This window comes from Astyanax mexicanus, unplaced genomic scaffold (genome assembly GCF_023375975.1).
Source record: "Astyanax mexicanus isolate ESR-SI-001 unplaced genomic scaffold, AstMex3_surface scaffold_32, whole genome shotgun sequence".
NCBI classification, from domain to species: Eukaryota; Metazoa; Chordata; class Actinopteri; order Characiformes; family Acestrorhamphidae; genus Astyanax; species Astyanax mexicanus.
The window spans coordinates 140,881-163,208 of NW_026040042.1; the positions used below are offsets into that span (position 1 = coordinate 140,881).

At 39.9% G+C, this 22,328-nt stretch overlaps 1 protein-coding gene across 2 annotated transcripts in view; it reads right to left on the reverse strand.

Moving 5' to 3' along the window:
* LOC103033898 (protein phosphatase 1, regulatory subunit 18) overlaps positions 1-20,122 on the reverse strand; it is a 30,147-nt gene extending 10,025 nt beyond the window's left edge. Inside the window, exons 1-2 of one of the 2 annotated variants that reach the window (XM_022663559.2) lie at positions 19,590-20,122; positions 14,017-17,945 (exon numbers count right to left, since the gene is read on the reverse strand). In XM_022663559.2, coding sequence (XP_022519280.2) covers positions 14,017-17,898 — 3,882 coding nt within the window. In that variant the 5' untranslated portion in view covers positions 17,899-17,945; positions 19,590-20,122. Of the gene's footprint in view, positions 1-14,016; positions 17,984-19,589 lie in introns of those variants that run through there. The other variant, XM_015603545.3, reaches the window with a different exon arrangement.
* Positions 20,123-22,328: the final 2,206 nt, after the last annotated feature.

Below are 22,328 nucleotides of genomic sequence, written 5' to 3' on the forward strand. Positions count from 1 at the left end.
AGTCCGATATACTCACCTCTGAATGGCGAGAGAGCTAGATCTTAGCACGGTTAATGGCTAATGCTAATGCTGCTCCAGCAGTGCTAGCCAGGGTTAACAGCACCCTACAGGCTACAGATAATACTCAGCTCTGAACGGTGAAAGAGCTAGCTAGTACTTAGCGGCGTTTGGGGGGTAACTTTACTTTTATCAATTTGAGTGTTGAATGAGTGTGTTCAGTAAAGAGCTGCAGAATCATATATTTGTTGGTGTTATTATTTTAGGCACATTATATTTGTTTAATGTCTTTTATTAGGATGAATATAACACTACAAATGTCGATACTGTGATACTGATATACACTGACACAGAGTTACAGTCACACATTAGTAGATACAAGGCAGCACATTTGATGAGACTATTTGATCATATATTATTATATTAAATTCTATTATATTATATCGATTTATAGGCAATCCATTTACCAATGGGAAAAGTATGCCGTGCACAGCTCAAAATGTGTAAAATTCTCTTAATTAATCATGGGTGTGTTTAATAATTCATCATTTTGGGCGTAACGTGACATAAACCAATCAGAGTGTCTCTTGCTCATCATTCTCTTTAAGAATCAGGTGAGCTTTGACTTTGGTGGATTGCTATTTTAACGGTGCAGCTACCTGGACATGTCCAACAAACGCTTCTCAGCAGAGGAACAGCAATGTTATTTTATTTACTATTCTGTTTATTATTGATGTAAAAGTTGGTTTTGTGGACCTGTGTTGCAGAGATAGCGATAAATGTCTGACTGTTGACTGTTGTCAGGGTTTTAATCAGTCAGTGGAGCTCCTGTGTTTTCTGTTATCAAGATAAACAAGCAAAACTCCAGAAATGTACCTGAACACACCTCATTTCCAGAACACCACGCCCATCAGTGTAGATATATTCAGAAGCTCTGCTGCTATTTAAACCAGGCAGGAGGACGGAGTGGAAATAACCCGTTAGCAGGGTGTGAGATAGCGCTCTATATGTATGATGTAGGTGATGCTGATCAGAGGACAGTTTTAAAGGTCTTTTTGATGCTGATTATTTGAACAGGAAGTGAAGTCTGGAGGAACAGTGTATAGCGTTTGGCCGTCGGCCTGAACTGGTCTATTAACTGACTGAAAAGCAGGACAAACTCGTTCATGTTGTTCCTTGATTCTCTCAGAGGCTTCTTTGTGCTCCAGTGTCCTAATTAGTATGAAAGGATGCGTCCACTGGAAATAAGCGCTGAAATGATGTCAGAAAACCTGACTAAGCAAGAAATCTGACCTCATCCAGCGCCTGCAGCGAAATAAAGCAGAAAACACGTCCAGAGACACAGAGAAAACAAGCAGATACAGATCTCTACACGATGCAAACGTGGAAAATTCTATAAATACTTGAGTTTCTGCACTTGAGAGTATTAACCCTCCTGTTATGTTCATTTATCAGTGCATCAGTGCATGTTTAATTATCCCAAAAAATGTCTAAAACCAAAAAAATCCTAACAAGCAGTGTAAATATTTCATTATTCAATTCAATTCAATTCAATTTATTGTCATTATAATGATACAGGGTTGTACAGTAAAACAAAACACTATAAGGCAAGATCTCCAGTGCAGACAAGGAAAGTGTAGGACAGAGTAAATAGTGCTCAGACGATAGATACAGAGAAGTGCAAAACAAAACACACAGTGTAGGGGCAAAAGGTACAGGGGACATAAAACACACTTATAGGGCAAAAGTACAGGGGACACAAACAATAGTTACAATAAGATTATTGGTATGTTTATGTTTGTGTGATGAGGTACTGTTTAAAGTTAAAGTGTTTAAAGTGCAGTAGTGACAGCGGTACATTGTATATAGTCCATATGTGTATAATAGTAGAGGTAGGCCAGGTTGATTAAAGTGCAAAGTGCATACAGTCTCTGTGCTGAAGCAATCAGTGGCCATGTAGGAAACTGGGAGTGGTCAGTGGTCAGTCTGTGTACTGTTCAGGTTGAAGTTAGTGTTGCTGGAGACAGCAATTTCACAGCACGTGGGAAAAAGCTGTTCTTCAGTCTGGTGGTTCTGGTTCTAATGTTCCTGTACCTTTTCCTGGAAGGCAGGGGTTGGAACAGGAAGTGGCTGGGGTGGGTAGGATCGGAGGAGATGCTGATAGCCTTCCTCAGGCATCTCTTGTTGTAGAGGTGATGTATGGATGGAAGGGTAGTTGCGGTGATGTGTTGGGCAGACTTCACCACTCTCTGCAGGGCCTTGTGTTCAGCAGCAGTGGCACTGCCGTACCATACTGTGATGCAGCTTGTGAGGATGCTCTCTACAGTGGCTCTGTAGAAGTTGCAGAGGAGCTGTTGCGGTAGATCGACACTCCTCAGCCGCCGGAGAAAGTGGAGGCGTTGCTGGGCTTTTCTGATGATGTGAGATGTGTTCAGTGACCAGGTGAGGTCCTCGGAGATGTGGACACCAAGGAACCTGAAGCTGCTGACTTTCTCCACTGTTGCTCCCCCGATGCTCATGGGTGGGTGCACTCTGTTCCCCCGCCTGAAATCAACAATCAGCTCCTTGGTTTTGTTGACGTTGAGGGAGAGATTGTTGACGGTGCACCACTTTGCCAGGAGCTCCACTTCCTCCCTATATGCTCCTTCATCATTGTTGGTAATTTTGTCAATGACTGTAGTGTCGTCAGCAAACTTGATGATGGTGTTGGAGCTGTGCTTAGCAGAGCAGTCGTGGGTGTAGAGAGTGAAGAGCAGAGGTGAGAGCACACAGCCTTGGGGGCATCCAGTGTTGAGTATAAGTGGAGGGGGGGTGTGATCCCCCATTCTGACGGACTGAGGTCTACCAGTAAGAAAGTCCAAGATCCAGTTACAGAGTGAGTTGCTGATTCCAAGGGTGCTAAGCTTGGAGACCAGTCTGGATGGGATGATGGTGTTAAATGCGGAGCTGAAATCAACAAACAACAATCTGACATATGTGTTTGTTCCCTCCAAGTGGTTGAGTGCAGTGTGCATTGCCAGGGCAACAGCATCATCCGTGGACCTGTTTGCTCGGTAGGCAAACTGATGCGGGTCCAGAGTGTTGGGTAGGCTGTTCTTTATGTGAGCTGAGATCAGCCTCTCAAAGCACTTCATCACAATGGGTGTGAGAGCAATGGGACGGTAATCGTTCAGACAGGAGATGGAGGATTTCTTCAGAACAGGGATGATTGTTGTGGCTTTTAAGCAGTCAGGAACTGTGGACTGTGCCAGGGAGACATTGAAGAGGTCCGTGAAGGGGGCCGCGAGTTGGCTGGAGCAAGCTTTTAGAACTCTACCCGGGATACCATCTGGACCAGCTGCTTTCCGAGTAGAGACCCGCTTCAGTGCTTTCCTCACCTCTTCTGTAGCCAGTATGAGTGGCTCATCTGTGGCAGAGGGCAGGGCAGTGATAGGTAGACATGCTTGAACAGTGTTCTCAAACCGGGCATAAAAGTTATTCAGTTCTGCAGGAAGGGAGGCGTCCGAGCAAGTAGGGCTGTTGGCTTGGCTCTTGTAATCAGTGACTGCTTGGATTCCTTGCCACATGCGTCTGGGGTCTGAGTTGGCATTGAAGTATGCTGCGATCTGAGAGCTGTGTGTGCGTTTGGCAGCTCTGATGCCAACCTTTAGGTTGTGTCTGGCAGCTTTGAGGTCTTCACTGTTGCCAGATTTGAAGGCAGCATCACGGGCTTTCAGCAGACTGCGGACTTCACTGTTCATCCATGGCTTTTGGTTTGGAAATGTGCGGATTTGTTTCTTTTCAGTCACGTCATCCACACACTTCTTGATGAACGTGGTGACAGAAGATGCATATTCATTAACATCCACAAGTGAGTCCCTGGTGGCTGCAGTTTTGAACATATCCCAGTCCGCACACTCAAAGCAGTCTTGTAGCATTGACTCTGCCCCCTCTGGCCATACACGCACTGTCTTTGCTGTTGCTTTCACCCGCTTCAGCAGCTGCTTGTATGTGGGTTTCAGGAGAAGTGAAATGTGATCACTCTTACCAAATGGAGGCAGAGGAGTGGAGTTGTAAGCATCCGTAATGTTTGTGTAGACGTGATCAAGCGTATTTTCCCCTCGTGTAGGACAGGAGATGTGTTGGTAGAGTCTGTGGCAGACTGACCTGAGATCAGTCTGGTTGAAATCTCCAGCGATAATGAGCGCAGCCTCTGGGTAACGGGACTGCAGCTTATTGATAGCATTAGCCAGTGTGGATAGTGCTAGCTTAGCATCGCTTTGAGGGGGGATGTAAACAGCCCAAATTAAAGTTACGTTAAATTCCCGGGGGAGGTAGAAGGGCCGGCATCTCACCGCCATGTACTCCAGGTCCGGGGAGCAGCAGTGCTCAATAACAGCGGAGTTGGTGCACCAGCGGTTGTTTACAAACACACAGAGTCCGCCTCCTTTTGTTTTTAGAGATGCGGACATCTGATCACCGCGGTGAGCTGTTAGCCCGTCTAGCTTGATGGCAGAGTCCGGGATGCCGTTGTGGAGCCAGGTTTCTGTGAAAATGAGAGCACAGCTGTTTCTGGTTTGGCGATCAGTAGTGAGCCGGAGTCTCAGTTCGTCCAGTTTGTTCTCTAGTGATCGGACATTTGCGAGCAACAGTGTGGGAAGTGGTATGCTAGCTAGCTTAGCTAGCCGCACTCGGACACCAGCTCGCTTCCCCCGCCTCTGGCAACGCTCGCGTGCCCGCCGCCTGCTTCTTCCGGTCGGATGCGGGGCCGAGCACGGCACCGGTCTGCTGGGGCGGACAATGTCCAGCGTGGTATCAGCAAACGGTAGGCTAAAAGTTATGTCCTTACAGCGCTTACCGATGTCTAGCAGCGTTTCTTTGTCGTAGGCGATGATAGGTTTGCACATTCTGGAAGTATGTGCAAGTAGGTGCACAAGAAAACAGAAATATAAACAAAAAAGTCTACACGTTCGCCGGAGAGCTAGCCAGCTGCTGCCGTCGCCTGGCGCTGCCGGCAATCAACTCTATTACTAATTATTCTATCAATATTTAGTGCAATGGTGTTCCTTACCTCTAACAGGTAATGTTTCAATTAGGATTAGTATTCACTTATTTTCCATATAAAAATACATGTTCAATTTTTGTTCATGTTTCACTACTTTAATGCTTTTGAAAAAAAACAACATAAAAAAACACAATAGTTTTACATTACATTAAAACATAACATTGCAATTTTGTTTTAGTTTTTGTAGTTTTTGCAGGAGGTGATTGTTGAAAATATGTGAGTTGAAACATTTTTATATATTATATGTTAATTACACTAATTAAGGCGAGCAGAAGAAGTTTCATACTGGATTAAAAATGTTTTTTTTTACTATTTTTCCTAAATCTTTAAACTTTAAAACGGGTCAATTTGACCCATAACAAAACAGGAGGGTTAAACACTTATATCAAGCAAAATATATAGAGTGGAAAATCCTGGGTGAGAACAGAATTAAAAATAATAAATAAATACAGTAAAACTATTTTTTTAAATTTAATATAGTAATTTATCTGAATATAAGTAAAAGTAATTTCAATAAACACACAGTAAATATTAAGTACTGTACATATATTTCTTGAAAATGTTATTATATTTACATACTTGCTTTCAGGGTGTTTCTGTGTGTGTTTACAGTGATTTTGTGAAAATATTCCTCATGCATAACTTAACTTGACCTGTGGAACTCCACACAGAATAAAATATAAGGGAATTAGTAGAGTTTTCACATTATTGACATAAAAAAATACAAATGTACATTAGCACAAATGCATCGAAATGTATTTGAGGATACTACATAAATACATGTTGACACATTTTAAGGCGAGTGTGGTTAGCACCTAGAGATGTGGTTAGCACCATGCTAATTGTTGGGATACAGGATTAGGCAATATTTAGCTACGTTACATTTGCATTAAACTGGAGGTATTCAATTATGGGCACTTATTAATATAGCAGCATAACATAGGCTACGTTCACATTATCAGGCTGAAGTGTCTCAACTATGATTGTTTTGCTCAATGTGGCTCAGATCTGATTTATTTTCATTGATGTGTGAACGTGCCAAATCTGACTTTTTTAAAAACATATTTGAGCCACTTCCATATGTGCTGTTAAATTAGATATGTATCCAATCCATGGATGTGCCACATGAATGTGAACGGTCAAATCTGAATTCATGCGTCTTTTTGCTTTTACACATTAGCATTAGCATTAGCTATACGTGCTTCTCTCTCGTACCCACATTGCATCTCTCGGTGCAGCTGTTCAGCTATAGCTGTAAAAAAACAGCAAAAGCAAACCGCCTGTCCTTTTTTTTCACCTCCTGGAGCTGAGCATGAACTTCAGTGCAGCTGTTTACTCTCCACTCCAGCAAAAGATGCTCCACCTATGAGCTGCTAACTCATCAGCCTCAGTTTGTGGTTTCTTGCTTCAGCTGCATCACTAAAGCAGTGCATTAGATCTGTACTCCTGTCTGCCATGAGCCAGTGCTGTAAAATGAACTACAATCTGCTGCTTTGAAATTTAAACCAATCAAATGAATCAGAAGGAGAGAGATGAAGGCAGTGATTACACTCAAATAACCACAACAACACGGATTTACCTACAGTCCTTCAGACTGGAAATGCATTGCTAAAGTGCCCTCTATAGTGGCAAAAAGAGACAATTTGCCTTATTAGCTGTACTTTTCATTAGCAAAAAAGCAAAAAAAAAAAAGTGATAACGCATGCTGGGGTTTCTTGTTCCTGCAATAAATTAAAATACGCCTCTAGAAATCTAGAAATTTTGATAATGTGTCTTAATGAGTGCCCATCTCTCGATAGACTGCTCTTTAAATAAAAAAAAGGTCCCATTAAGAATTGATTTCCATGCCAGCCTGAACAAAGAGTGTTTCCAAAAGGATGCCTGTTACAGTAGAGGCAATGTAAAAGGATGCAGTGCTGTATTTTGTCATCATACAAGTGAGAAAATATGAAAAAGTGCCAAATTGCATGCTCCTCTAATAGAGAAGTGAGACATTTGTGAGAATGAGGGGAAGTTTTCTAATAGAAGCTCCTTCAGTGGATTACGTGTGATTTGGCGCCCTATATGAGCTCTCACAACAAGATAAAGTGTATTTAATGTAGAGCTTAGATTCTCTGCCCGAACCCGACCTGACCCGAGGACCGACCCGAAATTGGGTCGGGTCGGGCCGAGATTTTCCACCACATTCCTCGGACCGGACCGGGTCGGGTCGGGCTCCAGAAAAGAGTCCGAGATGTAGGCATCTGTTTTTTTTATTATATTTGTATTTTATATAAATGTCTGGTGTGATAATCACAATGTTGCTAAGCAAAGTAACCAATCATTATTGTTTACGAAAACAAAGAAATAACGAAAACTGAAAGTGAAAAAAACATTTTTGTTAACTGAATCTAATAAAAACGATAATTAAAAGGAAAAAAACATAACTAAATAACTAACTGGAACTGTATTGTGTGTTTATAAAACTAACTAAAACGAACTGAAATTACTGAGCTTGATCAAGATGTGTGAAAACTAATAAAAACTAGCAAGCCCACTCTAAAAACAAATTATAACTTACTGAACTGTAGGAGAAAAAATAACAACAAAATTAAATTAAACTATAATGAAAAATGAAAAATGTTATGTCCGCGTTTGACTTGCAGCACTGTGTGTAGCTGTTCTAAAAAATCATTTTAGTTAAATAATAGTTCTATGCTTCTATGTTACAGTGTTAATTAACATAACTCTGATCATATTTCGCTCATTCAATCAGCCTGAAAACAGCCAGTTTATGGGTCGGGCTCGGCTCATAACGACAGTTTATTGGGCGGGTTGGGTCGGGCACAGGCAGAAAGTGCACACGATCTAACCTCTAATTTAATGGTACAAGACAAAGGTAATTTTAGCCATTTACCCTCTAGAATGTACAATGGGTAGCCAGCAAACTCTGATAAGAGCACCAGATCCCCAGCTCTTATATTTTAGCTAACAAATGCCTGTGCCAGAGAGCATGATGTGGGAAAAAGTGCTACCAACCCACTCAAAAAGAGCACGGTCAATTTTGCTCTCTCGGACTCCGGCTGCTGAGTGTGACGCAGAATGACTCGGGATTTGAACTAGAGATCCTTGTATCAAAGTGGGAGTGAATAACGAATCTGTTCCTGAAACGTCTCACATGCTGCACATTGATACCTGTATAAACGTCTCCTTCTTCACCAACAACAAAAACCCTCCTATTAGAGAGGTGAGAGACTCTAAAAGGTGAGAGGCTTTATAAAGGGAAATGGATGAGTTAGCAGCTCATATGTGGAGCATCTTTTGCTGGAGTGGAGAGTAAACAGCTGCTCTGAAGTTCATGCTCAGGTCCAGGAGGTGAAAAAAGGACAGGTGGTTTGCTTTTGCTGTTTTTTTTACAGCTATAGCTGAACAGCTGCACCAAGAGATGCAGTGTGGGTATGAGAGAGAAGCACGTAGCGCTAATGCTAATGCTAATGTGTAAAAGCAAAAAAACGCATGAATTCAGATTTGACCGTTCACATTCATGTGGCACATCCATGGATTGGATACATATCTAATTTAGCAGCACGTATGGAAGTGGCTCAAATCTGTTTTTGAAAAAAGTCAGATTTGGCACGTTCACACAGCAATGAAAATAAATCAGATCTGAGCAACACTGAGCAAAAAAATCTAATTTGAGTAACTTCAGTCTGGTAATGTGAACGTAGCCTATGTTATGTTGCTATATTGATAAGTGACCATAATTGAATACCTCCAGTTTAATGCAAATGTAACGTAGCTAAATATTGCCTAATCCTGTATCCCAACAATTAGCATGGTGCTAACCACATCTCTAGGTGCTAACCACACTCGCCTTAAAATGTGTCAACATGTATTTATGTAGTATCCTCAAATACAGTACGATGCATTTGTGCTAATGTACATTTGTACATATTTAAATGTAATTAATGTGAAAAATCTACATATTGCCTCATATTATATTCTGTGTGGAGTTCCAAGGGTCAAGTTAAGTTATGCTAATGCTAATGCTAGTGTGTAAAAGCAAAAAGATGCATGAATTCTGATTTGATTGTTCACATTTATGTTGCACATCTATGAATCGCATATGTATCCGATATAAATCCACATATAAAAGTGGATTTGGCGCATTCACACAGCAATGAAAAAAATCAGATCTGGGTCACTTTAGCTTGTTAATGTGAATGTAACCTTATTTTTCTGTATAGAATCATTCATTCTATATTAATTAATACATTAAAACGAGTACAACACTTTTATCTTACTGTAGTCTTTAACAACAGCAGCTATCATGTTGCAAATGCAACAGCACAAAACAGTGAAACCAAGCCAGGAAATGACCCCAAACTCGCATTAATGGTCTATTATGAGTCAGAGGATGTCTTCATGACATGTAAATCTTAAAGTTATGTTTAAATACTGGCTTTTCTCTGCTTTCTAGATACACTCCACCCAGTGTCTGAGGCGAGCTGAGGGTGTGGTGTGTCTGTGTGAGGTGGTAGGGTGTTTCCGATTGGTTCAGGATTACGGTTTGACCGATTACTGAGTGATTACTGACAGTGTGACAGCAGAGAGTGTGTGTGTGAGTGTTAGATTGAGAAGAGGGAAAGCAAACATGTTCCATAAACCCTAATATAACCTCAGTGTAAACCAGGGTGATTTCCTATATTTTTAAAATATTGTATTCTGATTTCATAAATAAACATAAATCTTTAAATATTAACTGGGTATTGTATACAAGTAAAAATAATGTATATTTAAAATTATTAGAGATAAAATAAAAGGTAATAAAATTGAATATCGAAATTTAAATATTGATAAAAAGTGATATACAGGGTTTGGAGAATGAAACTGAAACACCTGGTTTTAGAGCACAATAATTGATTGTGGTGACGGACAGTTCTGGTGGAAACGGGAGAGTTGAGGTGCACATTGAATTCTGTGTGATTTGATCAGTTTTTTGGATACAATCCGGGTTAGCACCCGAACATCCCTTTCAGACAGCTTCCTCCTACAGCGTCCACAGTTAATCCTGTTGGATGTGGTCGGTCCTTCTTGGTGGTATGCTGACATTACCCTGGATACCGTGGCTCTTGATGCATCACAAAGACTTGCTGTCTTGGTCACAGATGCTCCAGCAAGACGTGCACCAACAATTTGTCCTCTTTTGAACTCTGGTATGTATCCCATAATGTTGTGTGCATTGTAATATTTAGAGCAGAACTGTGCTCTTACCCTGCTAATTGAACCTTCACACTCTGCTCTTACTGGTGCAATAATGTGCAATTAATGAAGATTGATCACCAGGCTGCTCCAATTTAGCCATGAATGCTAAAATCCCACACTAACATGATGACAGGTGTTTCAGTTTCATTGTCCAACCCCTGTATATATATATATGTTTAAGTATTTCCTGCAACACACACCTGGTCGAGCTCAGAAAGTAATTTTCAAGTTCTTTATGAGATTAATTAAGTGTTTTAAGGCTGTAAATGCTTGAAAACCAGATACCATCATATATATCATCCTATATATTTTGTCTTCTGGAAAATCCCTTTGTTTTACGCTGTGTGTATGTACAGTATGTGTGTGTGTGTGTGTGTGTGTGTGTGTTGGGGGGGTGTCTGCTGTTTCACCTGTCAGCTGGGATGGCGTGAGAGTTTGAGCTTAAGCTGGCTTACAGCTGAGCCTGTGTCCTGGATGGTGTCACACAGGGAGATGTTCTAACAGCACTAATGAAAGATCACTCTCTTGTGATCTCCTGACACTGTTACTGCAACCACTACAGTGCACTGAAACACTCCTGTGCACCAGAATATGCAGTACTGCAGGGGTGTCCAAACTAGGTATTTTAGAAATAGAATGAAAGTTGGCTCGCTCTTAAGCAGGTTTTTATAATATGAGATTCAAAGTTTGAACGATAGGTGTCAGAAACAGGCCAAAGAGTCTAAAAGCGGAGAGAGTGCGCATTTCTAGTGCAGAAAAACGGGCCAAAGAGTCTAAAAGCGGAGAGGGTGTGCATTTCTAGCACAGAAAAACGGGCCAAAGAGTCTAAAAGCGGAGAGAGTGCGCATTTCTAGTGCAGAAAAACGGGCCAAAGAGTCTAAAAGCGGAGAGGGTGCGCATTTCTAGCACAGAAAAACGGGCCAAAGAGTCTAAAAGCGGAGAGACTGCGCATTTCTAGCGCAGAAATCGGGGCAAAAGAGTCTAAAAGCGGAGAGAGTGCTCAGTTGTAGCGCAGAAAAACAGGCAAAAGAGTCTAAAAGTGGAGAGAGTGCGCATTTCTAGTGCATAAAAACGGGCCAAAGAGTCTAAAAGCGGAGAGAGTGCGCATTTCTAGTGCAGAAAAACAGGCCAAAGAGTCTAAAAGCGGAGAGAGTGTTCAGTTGTAGCACAGAAAAAGTGCAGAAGAGTCTAAAAGTTGCCGTAATTAAGGAGTTTAATATTAAGAAACATCATGAAAAAATCTTAGTTTACTCAACACTGTCAAAGATAAAGATAGTAAGTCAAGTAAAATGGTGTGTAAATAAAATAATCAGGAAAATGTATTATTTAAAGTGTTATATTTCATTATTTGTTTTATTACAGAGTCTGTGGCCCGTAACTTCAAATATATTTCTCCTATTGGTCCCCAACAAAAAAAGTTTGGACACCCCTGCATTACTGCATTGCATTGTTAAAAAAGATACATATTCAATGATAAATTCTGCACTACAATGCTTCCTAAATAAAGATACCGAAGATACTAAAGCTAGGGCTTGTTATGTTTGAAGCTTTTCCATCCAAAATCTCTCCTTGTGTTCTCATCTTAATTACTCAGGAATCCCTTCACACATAAACATAATCCATATATGGTTAAAAAAATGGCGGAGCTTACTCTTTCTAATAATAGTGATGAATCACATCCCAGTGCGGTAAAGCTAAATCTACAAGAAACCCACTGAGAGAAAAACACCTAAAAAAGTGAAAAATCTCCTTCCCCAACCAATATTATTTACCTTTAGTGCTTCAAACATATTTATATGATGTTTCAAACCAAATAATATCAGTAAATAAAGACTCAAAAGTGTCCACAGAAATAGTGTGAAACTACCTGCTTTACTCAAACTAAAGCTAGGTATGGTGTGCGCACTACTTTATATAGTTTTTAATTTACCTGCACATTTTTACTTAGTAGTTATTTTGCATTGAACTAAATTTTTATTTATTTATACTAATAAATAGTTTATATTTTTGTATATATTGTAGTTTTCTTTGTGTGTCCTGATCCTGAAAATACTGAAAGGTATAGGCTGCTCTGAGTGTCAGGTTTTTAATAAGTTAATCTACATGTATCCTAGAGGTGTGATTATTGATTATCAAGAAAAATAACTCCGCCTGATGCTGTTTCTCCATGTATTTTATCAAAGTAATAATTAATAAGCCATGTAATGAACTCAAATCATCAATATTCTTATGCTTTTATCTCATAAACACTCTAGTCTAACCATTTTTGTAAAGATATCTTAGCTGTGAATATATTTAAAGTCTATACATTGAAAAATAAGTAAAACAATTATGCTTCCTTTTACATTTTAAATGATTATATTTTTGAGCAGCTGTATGTCTTCTGGAGTAAAAGAGATCAGGACATGTGTCTGTCTGATATAATTACTGTGTTATAAGACCTGAAAGAGGAACTGAAAACACCAAAACAGCCTAGAATTTAAAGGGTTAAACCAGATATAGGCTTATCTTTGGCTGCAAGAAGGCAGATGATATAGTGTTATCTTTGAACTTCAGGCCAGAGTTAAAGTTATGGCAACCATACACTGGAAGACTTTAGGAAAAGAAAACATACTTTCAAAAGGCTAAATTCCAACACTAAATTTCAAGACAATTTGCAGGGTCACTACAAGCAAAACTGCAACTACACTCCTTTTTGGATTATTTCCAAAATCACAATCTTGATGGATATTTATGAGAAAATGTAAAACATTGAAGCACAAACAGAAACAACTATTGGTCACACATTTGCACTCATGCAAGCAGAAGTTTGTTCCTAAAAAAAAAAAACTTAAAAATAAAAATGATACAGCAGAATAGGGCCCTGTTTAAATGAATGGGGACAACAACTTCCTGTTTAGAGCTTGGGAGAGCTCTCCTATTGGCTGTTCACACTCCCCATGAGCCAAGACTAAAAACCTGTCATCCTGACCACCTTAAACCAAACAATCAAGATGAAAGAGAGCATGCTGCAACCCTAGAGATTCACAAATTGCTTAACCCTTTCAGACCCTGCGTTCATTACAAAGGAAATCATGTATTTTCTTGTTTTTTCAAATGGTTTGTTGCAAATAACACTAATTGAGACAGGTAACTAATCACACTAGACAATAAATGAGCCAAATAAGCCAATAAAACAGTAGTTTAGCCCCACCCACTGCACAGCTCTTTTTCATGAATTGTATGTGATTTAGAACACCTTTTTAAAAGTGTTTTTAGGCAGGTTTGTGAACAAAAACTTCAATATATCAAATCTAAAAATAAAACTTATAAGCCCAGGCTTCCAATTGGCATCCAATTGACATAAAAAAACAGTTACTTGTTTTAGTTAATTGGATTTAATGTTGTTTATTATAGATTTTATAGTATAATATTAGAGTCTTCCTTTGTGTGCACTGCAGACAGAGAACATTATACATACATTATTATTATTATTTATTTATTTTTTTATCACTGGCACATAATTCAGGTCTAAAAGGGTTAAAAATTGTTTGCTATAAATCTGGCATTAAGTAGAGCTAAAACTGAACCAAGCATATTGAACTGCGATATATTCTGCATGTTGAAGAATAGGCGAAAAAAAATCACTTTTTGATTGAATCAATTAAACTACCTTTAGAAGCTATTTGTGTTATTTAAACAGTGTGAAGATAAGCCTAGTTTAAAAAAATGTATTGATTTTCTATCCTTACCCCCTTTGGTGATCCTCTGTTCTTGACCATGCATGAGTTCTCCAAGTTCTGGTATCCACCAATCACCTCGATTTCCTCTACAGTGGGGTATCTCTTCTTACGCCCCTCGTCCGTGTTGTTGGTCTCTGGGATTGGAACTGGGATCTCGGGTATCGTTGGGGTCGCTGATGGAGATAAAGCTGATGGAGATGAAGCTGATGGAGATGAAGCTGCTGGAGTTGGTGGAGTTGGTGAGTTCCCAGCTGCTGGCCTCCTGGGAGTGATGGTTATGGTGGTCCCCCTCTTCCCTGGACCACCAGAGGCACTCCGAATGGAAAAGAGAGGAGAGGAACGAGTTGGAGAGGGTGCCAAAGAGGGAGAGAGGGAAATAGATGATGGAGATGATGGTGAAGATGGTGGTGGCTTCTGGACGTTTTCTGGGGACTGAGCATTCCGGCCGTTAATGGTGAAGGACTTGGGCTGGGGAAGTTTAGTTGGGATCCGTGATCCTGTCTGCTGAGATGGAGAAGCTCTGGAGCTGGTTGGAGATTCAGAATTCTGTGTCTCTGTTTGTGTCTCTGGCCTTTTCTGGCCTTCAGCTGTCTTTCTACCAGTCTCTTTCTGAGGACCATATTGCATGTCTCCATTGCCAGGGGAACTTTGTTTGACTTCCTGTTCTCTGAGCTGCAGTTGCCCTAGTTGTCGCTGCACTGACTGAACTGCGGATGTTTCTGTGGTTGGCACTGACTGTCCGTCTCTCGCAGTCCTGTCCGTCCCTAACGACACTGAGGTTTGGGTCACTGAGTGAGACTTTGGGGTGAACCTCCCCTCAGGAAAGACCTTTTTGCTGTGTGTGGTAACATCTGAGTTCCTCTCGCTGATGCAAACCGCAGTTCTGGAGCCCACAGTCTTCAGGTTGTAGATTCGACTCATGGCTGCCAAAGAGTTGGGCAGAGGTGGCGAAGGAGTGGGCGAAAGAGACTGGGTTGGAGATGGAGATTGGGAAGGGCAGAGGTACTTATCCTCCAGCAGATCGTCCTCTGTTTCTCCTTCTTCTCCTGGTGCTCTCGTCAAGCTGTCAGTGTCCTGATGTTGCCTGAATTCCTCATCTTGCTCCAAATAGCGCTTGCCGTTGTTGGAGAGTTGTGGAGCTTCTCGTCCAGCTGAGAGCGATTGCGACAGTAAGAGAGGAACAGAAGCAGGAAGTTGGGGGCTGGCTTTTGACACACTTACTTCCTTTGTGACGTCAAAAAGGCTGAGAGTCTGCGGTACGGCTGCTTCCTGTCTGTTCACCATCACTGAACATCTCTGAGCTCCTTCTGCTTCTCTCCTCTTTTCTCCTCCCCCTTTCTCCATCCCCTCGCCTTCACTTCTGTCTGTCTCTCTGCCTCCCTCGCCCTCTACTTCACCTCTTTTCTTTCTCTCCATCTCTCTCTGGCGAATTCTTTCCCTTAAGGACTCGACTCTGGTCAGGGGTCTTCCAGCCTTCCAGCTTTCCCTCCTTTCTACACCTCTTTCTTTATCTCCTCCAACAATCTGTCCTTCTCCTTCCAGAGAGAGACTTGGCTTATGTTCCTCTGCCATCTCTTCAACTCCAAAGAAGACAGATCTTGGGATGCGAATCTCTTGCTGGGCAACTCCAGACATCCAGGGAGCGTGTTTAGGAGACTTTGGAGCTGGAGGTTCCAAAGCCTCATCTGACTTTAAAGAGGGATGATAACTGTTTGAGATAGATGTGCTTCTTAGAAGTTCTTCTTGTTCATGCCAAATCATACTTTTCTCTGTTTTATCTTTGTTCCCAGGAGCGTCACTCTCTTGACTTGGCCCTATATTCTTATGATCCCTTATTTCTTGCACGATACCCGTCTTACTCAGGCGCTCATCTCTGTTTTGAGGCGGCACAACATGTTCTGGCTGGTTCTGTGGTTTGCAGTAATCTGTGGTTGCATCATCCTTCCTCAGTCTGACTCCTGAGACTGCTGGATGCTGCTGACTTTCAGTCTTATGATCTGAGACAGTGTGAGAGTTGGACCAGTGATGAGAATCAAGTATGCATGAACAGGAGGACTTCACGGACTCCATCACAACCGTTACTTCCTCTCCATCTCTCCTAAGCTTTATGGATTCAGCTTTTTCCTCGATGTGAACCTCTACTTGCCTTCCTTTATCAGAATCTCTCTGCAGCTTCTCTGTTTTCTTGTCCCTTTCTTTTTGTGGTCTACTCACATTGTCTCGGTCCACTACTCGGTTTTCCTGTAATCTCTTTAACTCTTTCCTGTCCTGTCTAATTGGGATCCGCCTTGCAAACGCAATGCCTTCCGGCTTTCTGACTGAAGCCATGCTGAAGACCTCCCCACCACTGGCTTCCGAGTTACCTTGACCTTTCGCATCTCGCTCCTTCCCTTCGTCACCCTGTCTGTCTATCCTGCTCTCTTGTACTTTTGGCTCCACTTTCTCCACCTCGCCTTCAATTTCCCTCTTTCTTTGCATCACCAACTGATGGTCATCTCTCACTCTTACAGGTTTCCTGGTGCTGGGATCAACACTCTCAGATTGCACAATCATCACTGGAGGTGGATGTCTGCGGTCAGAGTAAGCCCTTTCTACTACTTTTCTTTCCTCAGAGACGACCTGTTCAGAGAAACTGAATGAACGTTTAGGTACTCCCTTGAATCCTCCAGAATCCATTTCCTCTTTCCTCTCTTCCTCCTGCCCATAAATTAGTCTAATTCTGGAGTTTTCTTTGCCTGGTCTGATGAAGTCGATGCTTTTGGACCTGCAGGGAGATTTCAGTTGCTGGCCGAATTTGCTGAGGATCTGACTGACCCTCCCACTTCCGAGGCTGTCCTTATCTTGCTTAAACAAGTCTTCGTGCAGAGTTATTGTGTTTCCAGACCACACTTCGGCTACCTTCATCCCTCTATCCTGATCTCTTCCTTCCTTCCCTTTATCAATCACCACTGCATTCTCCTTGCTACTTTTTCTCTCACTCCCCTGCTCCACTTCTCTATTTTTCTCTTCTGAAATGGATGGTTTGATGATCAGTACCTCGGAAGCCTTGATTTCGGTCACATTTCCCCCACTGGCCAAAATCTCTCTCAGATCCATCCTCATGCCTTTCTTTTCTTCCTGCTCAGCCAGTCTCTCTCCTTCCCTTTCTTCCCTTTCTCTTTCGCCAGTCTTTCCATCTTTCTCGATTATGATAATGTTTTCTGCTTTAATAGTTCGGAGGCCGGAGGAAAGAGAGAGGCACACTCCATCTCTTTCTCCTTCTTTTCTTCCTCTTCCAACATCCTTCTCTCTGTCCTTAATGCCTTCAACCCCAACTTTCTCTCTTCCTTCACTTCTGTCCCTGGTTCTTTCCAATCTTATCTCTCTATCCCTGCCTCTCCAGAACTCTCGTTCCTGGTTTTGGGTGTCCTCTCCTCGTGTATCTTTTTCCTTCTCCCCCACGTAATCTTCTCCACTCGTCTCTTTCTCTTTTCCATGATTCTCTCTTTCCGCCTCCCTCCTGCGGTTCTCTCTCTTGTAGCTGTTCTGGGACCGGATGAAAGGGTTCTGTCGAATGGGGCCGATGGTTTCTACAGACACCTGACTGAATGTTTCTTTAGAAGTTGTATCAATTTCACTATCTGTCTGTCTGAGCATCAGCTGTTCATCACAGTACGCATCAAAGCTCCTGCTGGTAAACCCGTACTGTATCCCGTCTCCCTCCCTGTCTCGCTCCCTGTCACCTCCGCCTTCTTGTTTTGCCCTCCTGCGCTGGATGATCCCTCGTTTCCAGGCAGGCATGCTGGCCAGCCTTTCCTCTTCCTCTCTTTCTCTCCTCTCTCTCTCCTCCTCCTCCCTTCTTTTTCTCTCCAGAAGGAGCTGCTTCCATTCTGGCAGCACAGAGACAGACATTGCTGATGGACGGACTGATGGGTGAAGGAATGTCCCTGTGCGTAACCCTGTCAGATATAAATACATTGAAAAGAGTGAGAAAGAATTAAAAGCTTGGAAAGATGATAAATCCTGCATAAAACATCTCAGGTTACACCCAGGACCCATTACCATCCCCAATATTCTACTCTCTCCCTCAATATTAACAAAAATTTGGATGCTGTAGACGGTTATGATCCCTTTTTTATACCAAAAATGAAGATCCGACACTTACCAGCTAGATTGTATTGGACAGACCTAGGAAAAATTTTATTTTTTCAGTATGAAACTTCTTCTGCTTGCCTTAATTAGAGTAATCAACATATAATATGAAAATGGTTCATCTCACATATTTGCAACCACCCTCTGCAAAAAATAAACTGAAACAAAATTGCAATGTAATGTTTTAATGTTGTGTAAAACTATTGTTTTATATGTTGGTCTTTTAAAAGTAATGTTTCATAAAGTAGTGAAACATACAAAAAAAAATGAAGATTAATTTTTTCATTAAAAACTTTTTCATTAAAAAATTGAACCATTACCTGTTATAGGCAAGAAACACCACTGCACTAAATATTAACTATATTGATAATACTTAGTAATGGAGTTAGTAATAACCACTGCTGTTCCTGACAAATGAACATAAAAGCAGGGTTAAGTCCGCAACACCTCCAGAACTCACTCTCCCTTTATATTATAGTGCAGTTATTACAGTGTAAGTAATGATGTAATTGCAAAAATCAGACTTTCATAATTCCAGTCCTTGCGCCTCAATGCTCAAGCCTTTATACACATAGTGGTACATAAATACACTATAAATTGAGGCATTTTATGCCTCTAATGTGCCATAAACATCATTCTGCTAATGATATGCCACTGATAAAACGGATTTCTTAAACAAATATTTATCAAGAACCTATAAATACAGATAAACTCTCATTATTCTAATGTCAGCAAGCAAAGAGACTTTAGAGAGACTCTGATCAATAGGATTTGCAAGAAGTTGTGAATTCCAAACCAAGTAGCTACTCTTTTATTAAGCCATTAATACAATATTTAATTAATTTAAAATATTGTAATTTTCAAATATTAACTCAATAGTTGTAATACCTTAAAATAAGAGTAATATATGTGGTGTTGGGAATATCCTTTTCCTTTTTTTTCTTGAAAAACATAGTTTCTATGTTGCAATGGACTACCGGCTGTTTGAAGTTCAGAAGACAATCAAACTAATAAATGCATTTGTCAAAATATATCACTTTTGACATTTGTTCGTCCTATTTTTAGCATCTTGCAAGTCTGTATTGGTCTTATATTGATCTTATACGACATTATAAGTCTAGAGCAGGTCTTAAGACACAATATTTTTGAGAATTAAAATAAGCTTTGTGAAGAATTTGCTTCCTATTCTCTTTCAAATCTGCATATTTATCTAAAATCTAACAAATTAAATATTTTGGGGATATTGTCTGGACTTTCAGACTGTAGTGTTTTTTTTGGGACGTTGCAAAATGTAGCCTGAAAGTAATGTAATTTAATTTTGTAAATAATCAATGTGGTCTTGGAAGTGTTTTTCCCTTTATTTATGAATTCTGATGAATATTACCAATCTGAAGACCATAAAAGATCATTTTTGATTCATCATCAATTGCAAAAACATTAAAAAAGCCTACCTTTGTGTTTTTTAAGGTTTTTTTCTACAAAAAAGCTTCAGAGCAGCACATGATGACTCCCATGCATCGCCTTCTCATCCCTGATCGCTTTCTAAGAAGTTCCCTAAAGCTCCAGTTTCCTCCAGAGATGATGATCCAGCAGAGCAGAGGGCCAAAGCTTTGCAAACCTTCATGAGCCAAAGCTCCGCCACTAAAATGTGCAGGCTGATGATGATAAGAGTTATAAATGCTGTGGGTGAGTATGATCTGGGGTAGAATCAGAGTGCGGAGTCCGGAGAGTAAATATTCCCAGCCTCGGTGGCGCACGGCTGTAATCCAGTAATCCCATTAAACTGCTTCAGGGGAGTTACTGGCACATAACAGGCTGCTCACCCTAAGAAAAGGCCTTAAAATAAGCTGGATCTGTCTGCCAGGCCCTGCTCTCGCTCCTCCTCTCGCGCCGGGGGGTCGGGGATGGGCTGTAAGCAGCAGCAGGAGCAGATCTTCAGACCTTCAGACCTCCGAACGCCTAAATAAAGCACCTCCAAATCCTTCTTAAAACACCACGGCCCTCGCTGCCGTTCAGCTCCTACCAGAACTGAGTTTCAGTTCATTAAAGCAGAGGCTCCTCTCTTATTCATCACGCTTCACTTCCACACACCAATCATCACACAAGATTATCACAGGATAACGAACGTTTAGCTCTGTTCAGCAAAAACGCTCGTGTTTTAGTTATGTTTTATTGTGTTAATCATCAGTTTAAAGCGTGTAATGTAAAATAAAACAACATTAAACATCTACTCAATAAATCTGTGGTTAAAAACATGCACTCAGTTAGGGTAGAATTACTTGAAAAAGCTAACATTTGTAGCTCCAGGCAAATAAATGCTCTATTCATCAGTTTAAAGTATGCACTGTTAAAAAAAAAACAATATAAACAGTCTACTTACTCAATTTTTCAAGTTTTGTAGCTCTAGGCAAATACATGCTCTAAATATATAAATATTTTATTTGGAATTTATGAGAAACATATTATTTGTCAGTTTAAAGTATGCACTGTTAAATAAAACAACATAAAAATTCTACTCAATAAATCTGAGGTAAAAATTTGGACTCAGTTGGGGTAGAATTACTCAACAAAAAAAAAAGTTTTGTAGCTTCAGGCAAATAAATGCTCTAAATCTATAAATATTTTTATTTGGTATTTACTAGAAATGTATTACTTTTGTCAGTTTAAAGTATGCACTGTTAAATAAACCAATATAAAGGATCTACTTAATTCATTTTAGGTAAAAACTTTGCACTTATTTAGTGTAGATTTACTTAAAAAAAAAACACTAAGTTTTGTAGCTGCAGGCAAATAAATGCTATAAATATATAAATATTTTTATTTAGAATTTGGAAGAGATGTGTTTTTATCAGTTTAAAGTATGCACTGTTAATTAAAACAACATAAAAATTCTACTCAATAAATCTGAGGTAAAAATTTGGACTCAGTTGGGGTAGAATTACTCAAAAAAAAAAAAAGTTTTGTAGCTTCAGGCAAATAAATGCTCTAAATATATAATTCTTTTATTTGGAATTTATAAGAACTTTGTTATTATGTCAGTTTAAAGTATGCACTGTTAAATAAAACAACCTAAAGAATCTACTCTGAGGAAAAGAAATGCACTGTTAGGGTAAAATTACTTGAAAAAAAAAAAAAAACGAAGTTTTGTAGCTCCAGGCAAATTTGTTATTTGTTTCAAGTATGCACTGTAAAATAAAACATAAACACTTAATCAATTTTAGGTAAAAAAAAAAAAAAAAGTAGAGTAGGTGCACTCAGGTAGAATAGCAGCTAGCATAGCACAGAAGCTATGCCAGAGTTAAAACCGTCTTTAAATACAATCTGTGTTTTCCTTATTCTGTTAATATAACATATTACAGTGTGAACAAATTCGTGTACAAGTTTGTTCAAGTTTGTTACTGGCTTTGAAAAATAAGAGAGCACTTAAAAATGATGAGTTTCTTTGATTTTACCAAATTAAAAATCTCTGGAATATAATCAAGAGGAAGATGAATGATCACAAACCATCAAACCACCAAACTGAACTGCTTGAATTTTTGCAGCAGGAGTAAAGCAGCATAAAGTTATCCAAAAGCAGTGTGTAAGACTGGTGGAGGAGAACATGATGCCAAGATACATGAAATTAAAACTGTGATTTAAAACCAGGATTATTCCACCAAATATTGATTTCTGAACTCTTAAAACTTTATGAATATGAACTTGTTTTCTTTGTATTATTTGAGGACTGAAAGCTCTGCATCTTTTTTTTGTTATTTCAGCCATTTCTCATTTTCTGTAAATAAATGCTCTAAATGAGAATATTTTTATTTGGAATTTGGGAGAAATGTTGTCTGTAGTTTATAGAATAAAACAACAATGTTCATTTTACTCAAACATAAACCTATAAATAGCAAACAACCTTTTTTCCAGAGCTGTATTTTGTATATATTTGTATATATTACATAATTTACAACATTAAATATTTTAAATTAATTAAATTAAAAGGAATTAAATAAAAAGGACCACACAACCCCACAGATCATTAGTTCAGATCCAATCATTTCTTCATACAAATAAACAAAAGGAGACAAGAAGCAAACATCAATGATAAAAATGGAGAGTAACTAACTGGTATCTAGTGATTCTGGAGCTCTAATTCATCTAGAATCTTGCACTGAACATCTTCTAATACAGTGCATCTTTAATTCAGT